Genomic DNA, 12,280 nt, shown 5'->3' on the forward strand with positions numbered 1-12,280 from the left:
TGAACCCAAATTCAAGTCCCATGGCGCTGTAGGTGGGATAAATGGAGGCTGTACTCTGAGGACACCCTGCAGAAAAATGTGTACCGACGGCAATAGAGCCAATCGTCTTTGAAAATAAATTGACAACACAGATACCTGCACCTTCAGTGTAGATAAACGCAGTCCTCCATCCAACCCCGTCTGTAAAAATAACAGAATACGGGTAACTTGAAAAATGATGTCGGAAACTTCCGAGCTTCACACCAACCTATATAGGCACGCCAAATTCTGTAATAATGAGCTGCCGTAACCGGCTTCCTAGCTCGTAACATGGTTGGTATAACCGATACTGTAATGCCCTCTCTTTCTTCTGAAGAGGGCGGTCTCAACAACCACCTCGTCAACCGCAGCCGCGCTAAATAGGGGTAAAAGAACGGCCCCTGTTGTAACGGGTTGGACGTAGTATGAGCGGCCAAGGATCGTCTGCGAGTAGTCCTCGGAGATTCGAGAACCAAACTCTCCGAGACCCATGAGATATCACTAGTATGACTGTGACGGACTCTCTTATGATCCGTTTTAGCAACGGAGAGAACAGCGGAAAACGGTGGAAACAGATACACGAGGCTGTACGGCCACGCGATTGTGAGAGCATCCGCATCCACTGCCACTGCCCTTGGGAACTGTCGTCTGGACACATACTGGGCGTTTGTAATTGTGGCGAGATGCCATCATGTCCACCTGAGGGTAACCCCACCTGTGGACCAACCTGTGAAACACCTCTGGATTTAATGCCCAGTCTCCTGGATGAAAATCCCGACGGCTGAGATCATCTGTCTAACAGATGTCCACTCCCGGAATGAACCCAGTCTACAATATCACCTTGTGGTATTCTGGGCAATTGAGGATTCGAGCTACTTCCCGCATTGCCATGCGGCTTCTCGTTCCTCCCTGGTTGTTGTGTATGCGACTGCCGTCGCGTTGTGTGACTGGCCTTGGACAGTCTGAGAACGAAGCATGTAGTGCATAGTAAATTGCACGGAGTTCCAGGACCTTTATAGACAGCAATCTGTCGTGATCCGTTTAGAAACCCTGTCGGTGACCATTTTAAACTACAACTCCCCAACCTCTGAGACTCTCGCCCAGAGTAGAGACACCCTCGCCCCCCTGTGGGATACGCGAGTGAAAACCTCCGAACTGAAGCGCTTCGAAAGCCCAGCATTGTTCCTAATAGGCGAATACACCAATGTACCGATAGTGTGCGTGGCTTGAGCACTAATTGTACCAGATGGCGTATAATCTGTTCTTTCTGGTGTAGTAGGTAAATTCTTTGATTTACCGTATCTGGAATCATACCTAGGAATTGAAGTCGTTGAGACGGAATTAGATGCGATTGTTTTTGAACTTGACACTGCAACCGTGGTGTACGTTAGCAGCGCAAGTCGGAGGAGCATCTGTTGAGACGGAGCTCTTATGAGCAGATCGTCTAAGTATGGAACGATTGTCACTGCCAGGGATCTGAGATGAGCTATCATCACCAACATCACTTTGGTGAATACCCGAGGCGCTGACAAAAGGCCAAACGGTAGAACCTGAAACGGTTAATGGTTGTGGCGTATTGCAAAACGCAAGAACCTGTGATGAGGTGACCAAACCGGAATGTGTAAGTACGCATCCTGGAGATCAAGCACAATCATGCAATCTTGTGGCTCCAAATATGCAAATACTAACCGCAGAAAATCCATCTTCAATCTGTAGTAAGTGACTTGCTGATTGAGACTGCGACGGAGCCCTCTGGCTTCGGTACCACAAACAGACGGGAATAATAACCCTGACTTTGTTGGTGTACCAGGCCTGGAAATAAAAACCGCTGAAACCAGCTGAGACTGAATGGCAACCTGCCAAAACGCCTTATTTCGTCCGACAGAGGCAGTCCTGTCTTTTAACCCTAAATAGCGGATACATCTATGAGTGGATGGCTGGAAACCCGGCAAATGTAACGTGTAAAGGCGCACTCCCACAATTGGAAATTCGAGATGGGCTGAGAGCCCGTCAAGCCACTGGCTTGTTGTGACTTTAGCGCCCTGGCGTTACAAGGCGTGACTGTTTTTGTACCACAGCCTTGAAAAGACTGAAGTCTAAAGGCTTTAAACGCCGGACCAGAGTATTTCCGGCTTGATACCGGAGGAGGCCATTTTGTCAAATTTAGGACCAAACAACTTCTGGCCTTGTCGTGCTGAAACTAGCGACGATGAAAAACGAGAAGCAAGGTAACAGGCGGCAGCAGACGCTGTACCGAGATACTCAGCAGCTTCTCATTAACGATAAGTATAACGTGATCGTCATTGTTTCCATACACAGAGCGCCCTAGTGACCCAAATGTATCTTGGGTCTTTATAAGGTTTGACACAGACGAATTCACCAATGGCGAATTCTCCAATTTAGATGTCACTGTGTGGAAACGGGTAAATAGCCTTAAATCTTAGTAAGATATCCTAAATAAGAAACCCATTGAAGATCTGTCGTTTAGTAAATACGACGGATTAGATGTTAGAGGCTCCTTAGTCTCTGTAAATTTCAGAGACTGACTCACTGGCCATTAGCAATGTATGGTTGTCAAAACCCGCACTATCTGACTGTCTAATGTGCCCTCCTCACTCGTATTTAGCGCTGTGAGGTTTGACATAGAATTGTCAGGACTGCAACATAGAAGAAATGTTTAAATTATAAGACCAGTTAAATTAACACCCTGGTATCCAAAGTGAAATTGGACTGAGACTCCTCCGTTAAAGCTGGCGGAGTAACTTCCGAGACTCCGATGTTACCGCTCCTGTCGAGCGGAGTCAATTTGAATTGCCAATGCTTAACATAGGATCTGGGAATGAACCGGCTTCCGGAGTGGAAACCTACAAAACATACTGAACATGTGGTAGATTTATGTCCAGACTTTTGTTTAAAAGTATTTTTAGTCTGTGCTGGAGCCATACTCCTTATGCCGACAGACAACACAATAGGCAAAGGACAGACACTTGCACGACTCAGTAAAATTATTACTTAAGGTGTGTAATATATATCTATCTATTTATGGCCGAAATGCAGTTCACATGGCCAGCCTATGTGAAACCTGAACCAAACTTCCCACTAACACCCCTGCGCCTCCGGTGGAGTAGAGATGTAGGGCAGGAATGTTCTGGAATTACAAACTGGAAGAAGCAGGAAGCATGGTTAAAATGGCCCCCATGCCATGCTTACACTGATATCACAGGACAGGTTACAATTGCTACAGTGTTAATATAGGCTGAATAGCCTATCATACAGTGATAATCACAGGCAGGCCACAATACATGCTGTAGTGTTAATATAGGCTCAATAGTCTATTACACAGTGAAAATCACAGGCAGTTTACAATACATGCCTCCAGTATTAATATAGGCTCACTAGCCTATCATACATTAACTCTGCCTGCTATTTATATAGATATGGCAGCCCTTTACATTCCCTTGCCGCTGTAATCAGCCAGATTCCCCCCCCCCCCTTCCCCCTGTACTCCCTGTAGCGCTGTGTCTCAGCGGGGAGCGCCGGGAAGTTGCAGGGAGGCGAGGGACACTTCTTGCCGAGCTGCGGCGGTTCTCCCCCTCTCAGCGCTGGCACCAAGACAGCACTGACGGAGCGTCTGGGCGGGCGGACGGTGCTGGGGCGGCCAGACGGAGCGGCTGGGCGGCCGGACAGAGCGGCTGGACGGAGCGGCTGGGGCGGCCGGACGGAGCGGCTGGGGCGGCCGGACGGAGCGGCTGGGGCGGCCGGACGGAGCGGCTGGGGCGGGCGGCTGTATGAGCGGCGCATTACAACAGTGACCCCACACAGCGGGGCGGCAGCCTGCGCTGACCGCCCCGTTTCCCCAGCATACCTTGTTGTAGGGAGGCCTGCGACGGGCTTCTAAGCTCCGAGCTCTTCCGGTCATGGCTGCGACGGGGCTTCTATTTGTAAGCTCCGTCCAGCCCTTCAGGTCATTGCTGCGACGGGGCTTCTATCTGTAAGCCCCGTCCAGCTGTTGCAGGAGACAGTGGGCTGCCTGTGAGGGTGCTCTTTGTGAGGACCGACACGCCATGCGCTGTCCGTGCAGCGGCACTATCCCGGACCCATGTTTTTCCAGAAACTGGGAAGGGTTGTGCTAAGTGAAAAAAAGTCAAATGTAAAAGTAAAAATGAAAAATTAATAAAATCTTCCACCAAGTGTGGGAACTCCACACAAGCCTTGTTAGTGCTGTGAGCACAGAAAAAACACTGAGGTACTACACTGAGGTACTCGGGGATATGGAGGGGAGGAGAGTTCTAAATTTAAATATTCAGTGCCTTTGTTTCTGCTAAGCCGTCCATATCCCAAGAGTACTCCAGTGACCCCTAGTGGATGAAAAAGAAACACCTTTCTCCTGAAATGAAACTTGATGGTTGATGTAAGACACTGCTGCAGCAGGGATGTCCCCACAACAGAAGTTGACCTTGACATGGAGACTTAACACACAGTCCTAGGACATTTATCAGATATTTTTCATCCTCTGGGGACCACAGACTCAGGAATAATAGTGAAGGACCACAACCACTCTCCCCCATTCCTACCAACCCGCTCTGGAGACTGGCATCTGTAATCACAATTTTCTAATTTTAAGTAGCAGAAGGAACGCACCTTTTCAAGTGGTCACCAGCCACAGGAAAAGCACCTGATATGTCCTTTTAGACAGACTGATCTGCTTTCTAGACTTAATCACTGAGAATGAAAGAGTTTAAACTGCACAGAATCTTAACGATTAAATAAATTCCAGGACTCTCACGCGCAAATGCACTTCTGACGTCAAGCAAACCGTGTATAAGATTTTGTAACAAGGCTATCTGACTCTGGAAGAAACGTCCGCTGCTGAAACTGTCCTACATCAGTCCTAGAAAACAGTTTATGGGTAGGGAATATATAGGATTTTTGGTTGTGACTTGAATGTCCGAGCTGTCCGTTAGCAGTTCGCCTGAAGCAAAGTCAGAGACTCCTAAGAGAATGTGCAGATAAGGTATAACCATCACCAATCTGGACCTGAGCAAAGCCACCATGACGCCATAGTCTTCTTACACTAGGGCCATAGTCTTCTTACACTAGGCATATGCCTTGATGCCTTGCAGAATAATTATCAGAAACTCATCATTCCTCAACATCTGATCCTTCTGCTACCGCACCCTCTTCTTGGGAAGAGCACTCAGAATCAGATTTTATTCAGGGTCTCCTCAAACTGAATTTCAGCGAGTAAGGTCCAAGCTGCCCAAAGGACAAACACTACAGAAGTCACTGTTCTGCAGGGTGGCTCAGCTCGGTAGTGGCTAGTCCTGGGCAGCCTTTACTGAAACTGCCCACACACCTGATCTGGTCTCCTCCGAGGAGACTCCCAGGTTCTCCCAGCGTCTCCAGCCCCATTCTGGGTATTTATCATGCCGCTCAGCCCAGTGTGCAGTCCGCTCTGCTGTGCCAGATGCTGGTGGTAGCGCAGAGCCCGCAGTCAACGCCAATGAAGATGTGAGAGGAGACTGGTCAGAGTCTATTCAACCGCTAAGCATATTAGACAATTTCAGATGTTTTTATATATAGTGGCCATCATGTTTGCTACAGTATGGTGAATTATTTACCAGCACAAAAAAAATTGGGCGACCTGAACACCCCAATGAGAAAGAAAACATCTTACTATGGTTACACACCACATGCTGTAACTGGATGATTATTTTTGTGGTAATGCTCTAGAAAAGCACTAATTTGGTTAAAGTAATTATTGAAATCTGGAGAAATAAAATAGGATTTTAATTACCTACCGGTAAATCCTTTTCTCGTAGTCCATAGAGGATACTGGGGTCCACATTAGTACCATGCTGTATAGATGTGTCCACTAGGAGCCATGGGCACTTTAAGAAATGAATAGTGTGGGTTGGCTCCTCCCTCTATGCCCCTCCTACTAGACTCAGTCTAGAAACTGTGCCCGAGGAGATGAACATACTTTGAGAGAAGGATATACAAAGACAGTGGTGAGATTTGAACCAGCTCACACAAACAAGAGGAAAGCCATGCTCACCAAACTTGAACCAGGAACAGCAACAGCTGAACCAACAATACTTAACCAAGTAACAGTACAGGAAGTATGAAGCACTGGGCGGGCGCCCAGTATCCTCTACAGACTACGAGAAAAGGATTTACCGGTAGGTAATGAAAATCCTATTTTCTCTTACGTCCTAGAGGATGCTGGGGTCCACATTAGTACCATGGGGATGTACCAAAGCTCCCAAACCGGGTGGGAGAGTGCGGAAGTTCTTGCAATACTGATTGACCAAACTGAAGGTCCTCAGAGGTCAAAGTATCGAACTTGTAGAACTTAGCAAATGAGTTTGAACCCGACCAAGTAGCTGCTCGGCAGAGCTGTAAAGCCTAGACACCCCGGGCAGCCGACCAGGAAGAACCCACCAACCCAGTAGAGTGGGCCTGTACAGATTTTGGAACCGGCAAACCTGCCGTAGAAGTCTGCTGGATAGTAAGCCTGATCCAGCGAGCAATAGACTACTTTGAAGCAGGACACCCAATTTTATTGGGAGCATAGAGAACAAACAGCAAGTCTGATTTTCTGTTACGAGCTGTCCGTTTCACATAAATCTTCAAAGCCCTCACAAAATCCAGGGACTTTGAGGTAGAAGAGTTGTCAATAACCACCGGAGCCACAATAGGTTGGTTGATATGAAACGCAGACACCACCTTCGGGAGAAATTGCTGACGAGTTCTGAGTTCAGCTCTATCCTCAGGAAAAATCAAATAAGGGCTCTTGTGAGACAATGCCCCCAGTTCAGACATACTCCTGGCTGAAGCCAAGGCCAACAGTGTGACAGCCTTCCACGTAAGAAACGTTACGTCAACCTCCTGTAAGGGCTCAAGTCATTCTGACTGGAGGAACTGCAACATCACGTTGAGATCCCAAGGTGCCATGGGAGGCACAAAGGGCGGTTGCAGTGCATAACACACTTCAAGAACGTCTGAACCTCAGGAAGGGAAGTCGATTGTTTCTAGAAGAAAATGGATAAGGCCGAAATCTGGACCTTCAAAGAGCCCAGACGTAGGCCCACATCCACACCTGATTGCAGAAACAGGAAATGTCCCAGTTGAAATTCCTTCGCAAGAAATTTCCTGTTCTCACACCAAGAGATGTACTTTTTTCAAATACGGTGGTAATGCTTAGAGGTTACCCATTTCTGGCTTGGATCAAAGTCAGAAAAAACCTTGTCCGGGATCCCTTTCCGGGCTAGAATCTGACGCTCAACCTCCATGTCGTCAAACGTAGCCGTGGTAAGTCTTAATAGACGAACGGCCCCTGTTGCAGGAGATAGAGGTAGAGGCCACGGATCCTCCAGAATCAGGTCCACTAAATCCGCGTACCAAGCCCTTCTTGGCCAGTCCGGGGCAATGAGAATTGCTTGAACCTTTTCCCTTTTTATTCTTTTGAGAATCCTTGGGATCAACGGAAGAGGCGGAAACACATAAATCATCTGGTAGCCCCATGGGGTTGCCAGAGCGTCCATCGCCACTGCTTGTGGGTCCCTCGACCTGGAACAATACTGCCTGAGCTTCTTGTTTAGACGAGAGGCCATCACGTCGATTTGTGGAATCCCCCACCTCCGTGTTAAGTACCCGAACACCTCCGGGTGAAGACCCCACTCTCCTGGGTGGAGGTTGTGTCTGCTGAGGAAGTCTGCTTCCTAGTTGTCTACTCCCGGAATGAAGATTGCCTACAATGCCACAGCGTGTCTTTCTGCCCAGAGAAAAATTCTCATTACCTCTGACATGGCTGCTCTGCTCTTCGTTCCGCCCTGTCGGTTTATGTACGTTACTGCCGTCATATTGTCCGACTGCACTTGAATGGCTTGATCTTGAAGAACATGTGATGCCTGTAGAAGGGTGTTTTATATGGCCCTAGTTCCAGAATGCTGATTGGAAGAATGGTTTCCAGACTTGACCATTTTCCTTGGAACTGTTCCCCCTAGGTGACTGCTCCCCAACCTCTGAGGCTTGCGTCTATGGTTAGTAGAATCCAATTTTGAATCCCGAACCTGCGGCCCTCGATCAGGTGAGAAGTCTGGAGCCACACCAGAAGCAAAATTCTGGCCTTTGGCGACAGACGAATCCTCTGGTGCATGTGACGATGCGATTAGACCATTTGTCCAAGAGATCCAGCCGGGAAGTGCCTTGCGTTAAACCTTCCGTACTGCAGCGCCTCGTAGGAGGCTACCATCTTCCCTAGAAGGCGAATGCACAGATGCACGATATCCGCGCTAGCTTCAGGACATCCCGAACCATTGATTAGATAACCAATGCCTTTTCCAATGGTTTTGGTATGTTCAGAATCCACCCGTGATCCTGGAGTAGTCGAGTTGAAAGGTAAATGCTTTCCAACAACCTCTCCCTGGAAGCTGCTTTTATCAGCAGGTCGTACAGGTACGGAATTATGTTCACTCCCTGTTTGCGGAGGAGAAACATTTCTGCCATGACCTTGGTGAACACTCTCGGTGCTGTAGAGAGGCAAAATGGCAGTGCCTGGAACTCGTAGTGACAGTCCTGTAATGTAAACCTTAGATAAGCCTGATGAGGCGGCCAGATCGGAATATGAAGGTACACATCCTTGATATCCAGAGACACCAGGAATTCCCCCTCCTTCAGACCTGAGATTACCGCTCTCAGAGACTCCATCTTGAACTTGAAGACCCGTAAATGCGGGTTCAGTGTCTTGAGATTTAAAATGGGCCTTACCGAACAGTCCGGTTTCGGAACCACAACCAGGTTGGAATAGTAACCCCTATTTTGTAGCTGAGGTGGAACTGGGACAATGACCTGGGTCTGTACCAGCTTTTGAATTGCCTCTTGCAGGATTATACTTGCTTCCTGAGAAGCTGGTAAGCCTGATTTGAAGAATCTGTGAGGTGAGAGTTCCTGAAACTCCATTCAGTAACCCTAGGCAATAAGATCTTTGACCCAGGGATCTAGGCCTGATGTTGCCCATATGCTGACGGAATCTTTTAATCGGGCTCCCACCTGCCTGTCCTTCAGGCAGTGTGGTACACCGTCATGCAGAAGGCCTTGAGGTAGCAGAACCTGAGCTCCGTTCCTGTGAACCTGCAAGTTGCCGGTTTTCTGGGTTTACCTCTAGCATCTCTGAAGACTGTAGAGGAAACTCTGGATTTATTCTTAACTTTGGCTGTCCGAAAGGACTGCAACGTTGGAGCAGAGTAGGACTTCCTAGCTGGGGGTGCTGCGGAAGGAAGATATGTAGACTTACCCGCAGTTGCCTTGGATTTCCACGTATCCAGTTCATCTCCAAACAAGGCCTCACCTGTGAAAGGTAGGCTCTCCACGCCTTTCCTGGAATATGCGTCCGCAGTCCACTGGCGTAGCCATAAGCCTCTGCGTGCTGACACTGCCATGGCAGGGACGTGTGCGTTGAGCAGGCCCATTTCTTTAATGGCCTCCACCATAAAATTTGCAGAGTCTTATATATGCAGGAGGAAAACGATCTCTCCCCTATGTAGAGAATCTAAATCATCAATTAGATTACCTGACCAGTTTGCAATGGCCCTAGTGATCCATGCACAAGCAATAGTGGGTCTCTGGGCCACCCCCGCAGCTGTGTACAGGGATTTGAGAGTGGTCTCAATCTTGCGGTCAGCCGTGTCCTTTAAGGAGGCTGCGCCTGGGACAGGTAAATACATTTTTACGTGACAATCTAGATACAGATGCGTCTACGATCGGTGGGTTTTCCCATTTCTTCCTATCCTCCTGAGGGAAAGGGAAGGAAATGAGCAACCTCAAACAGAGAATATAACTCCTTTGATGCAGGAAAAGTAGCTGAGGATTTCTCCTTTACATTAAAATAAGATTCCTCCTCGACTACTGTCACCTTTCAGGAATCTGCAATACATCTCTAATAGATTCCATCAGAGCTTGCACCCCCTGAGCCAGAGCTGCATCCCCCCCATCATATCCACCTCACCGTCCCCTGCATCTGAGGCATTATCATCAGTGGCAGCCTGCAAGATCTGGGCCACTGTACGCTTTTGTGGACCAATGGTAGGGGTGTGAGGTGCTGGTGTGGGAGCTGAATCTCTAGTCATCAGGTCATCCACAGACTCTCTTAAGTATTGCGTCTCTTTCTCATTATGGGATAATTTATTTGAAATATTTATAATCATACCCTTTATGGAATCCAACCATACTGGGTCGGATCCACTAGCCTGGGAATGTGTACTGTCCTGAGTACACTGTAGTGATCCCCCAGGAGAAGAGAAACACTCTGCTGTGCAAGACATTGTAATGTGAAAGTTTACACACACACACACACACACACACACACACACACACACACACACACACATTCTAGGGAGACACAGAGTTATGAGGAAACCAGCCACACAGCGCCCCTTTAGCTAATAATAATGTCAGCTGGGCGCAGACTAAGTACCCTTAATAGGGTATTAGTACTTATAATACTACTCCCCCCGTTTGTGGAGGAGCTGGTGAGCTGCTGGATCCGCTCATAGTGAAGCCCCGCCCCCTTTATGGCGCGCGGTCTTCCCATTTTTTTATACTGGCTGAGTTAATTTGCATGCTTAACAGTGGGTTTGAACACCTGTAAGCTAGTGGTGCCAGTGTGGGTATTTGTAGTGGATTCAGCTCGCCGCTCACAGCGGATACACACCTCTCAGCGTGTTATTCTGAAGCCTGGAGCTGCAGCCTGTCAGCGCTGCGCTCCTACCCTTGTGCGGCCATTACCGTCAGCGACCCGCTATCCAAGACGCCATCGTTCTACCCACCACTCTTCTTTCTTCTGGCTCTGTTAGGGGTGGCGGCGTGCTGCGGGAGGGTACGCTCGCCGTGGTGGGGCTTGCAAATGATTCCCACAGGAGCTCAGCGTCCTGTCAGCGGAGAAATGGGACCATTAACCCTATGGGAAGCTGGGAAGTTGGGCCGTGTCCCCCCCCCAAGTTGCATGAAGCAGACAGGCTGGTGCCATCCAGCCCTGCCTGAAAACAACAAACAGAAAAAATAAACGTAGAAAACTCTTCAGGAGCTTCCCTAAGCGTGACCGGCTCTTCCGGGCACATTTTCTAAACTGAGTCTGGTAGGAGGGGCATAGAGGGAGGAGCCAGCCCACACTGTTAATTTCTTAAAGTGCCCAAGGCGCCTAGTGGACCCGTCTATACCCCATGGTACTGATGTGGACCCTAATATCCTCTAGGATGTAAGAGAAAATACATTTGCCTTATAAAATTTCTTTTAAAATAAGATATCTATAAAAGATTGTATAAAAAACAAAGGCTGCATCTCTCCTGAATTGGTGAAAATGACTATTTTACCAAAAGATCAAAACGTGGTCACCAAAGAACAACGAACTTGATCAAGAAAAGATTAAATGACCTTGGCCGAGTAGAAAGCAGAAAGCTGCATGATTCCGTGTATTTACATTAATGAAAGTGCGCAGTCTCACCTGACCAACTGGAAGATGCGTCTCAGGTAAGACTTAATCTCTCTCACTGCCTCCTGTAAAAGTCTTCGGTTGGCTCCTACCCCTACGTATGTCATTCTGTATACTGCCACCAGGGACTCCACAAGCCGACCTAGCTGATGCATCGGGGTTTCACAAGCCTGGGCGAGTACAAAGAGATAACATGAAGGTGTAAACAGGCAGCGCAAAGACCACATGTAACAATTACACGGACAAAATCAAGTGCATATGGATGTCATTAATGCTAGACGTTACTACTGGTTACAGCTGCTATAGGGAAGGATTAGATCAGCGTGTCCTCTCTATATGGTGAGAGGCACCTCATACAAAGAACACGTATATATATATATATATATACATATACACACACACACACACACACACACACACACACACACACACACACACATATATATATATATATATATACATACACACACACCCAAAATAAAAATAAAAAAAGATGTTCTGCAGTTCCCTTACTGCCTTTCCATTTGAACATTTATGTCTGATTATTGACCACTGGAGGGTCGCAGAGTTGTGTACTGATGTAAGACCCCTGAAGAAATCCTATGGTGGAAACGCGTTGGGTTTATATGCGTATCTGAATTACAGTCAGAACCTCTGTGGCTTTATCACCATCTATATGGTCATATATATGACGTTAATATTGAATTAATTGTTCATTGTGAATGATCAACTGGGGTACGGGTTGTTGGGTCGACACAACTTAGGTCGACA

General features: G+C 47.8%; 1 protein-coding gene across 2 annotated transcripts in view; it reads right to left on the minus strand.

Moving 5' to 3' along the window:
- The window catches only part of ALS2 (alsin Rho guanine nucleotide exchange factor ALS2), a 384,700-nt gene that overhangs the window by 54,855 nt on the left and 317,565 nt on the right, over positions 1 to 12,280 (minus strand). For both annotated transcript variants that reach the window (XM_063950453.1, XM_063950454.1), the window contains one exon: positions 11,522 to 11,679. In XM_063950453.1, coding sequence (XP_063806523.1) covers positions 11,522 to 11,679 — 158 coding nt within the window. The remainder of the gene's footprint in view (positions 1 to 11,521; positions 11,680 to 12,280) is intronic.

This window comes from Pseudophryne corroboree (assembly GCF_028390025.1).
Source record: "Pseudophryne corroboree isolate aPseCor3 chromosome 7 unlocalized genomic scaffold, aPseCor3.hap2 SUPER_7_unloc_10, whole genome shotgun sequence".
Classification (NCBI taxonomy): domain Eukaryota; kingdom Metazoa; phylum Chordata; class Amphibia; order Anura; family Myobatrachidae; genus Pseudophryne; species Pseudophryne corroboree.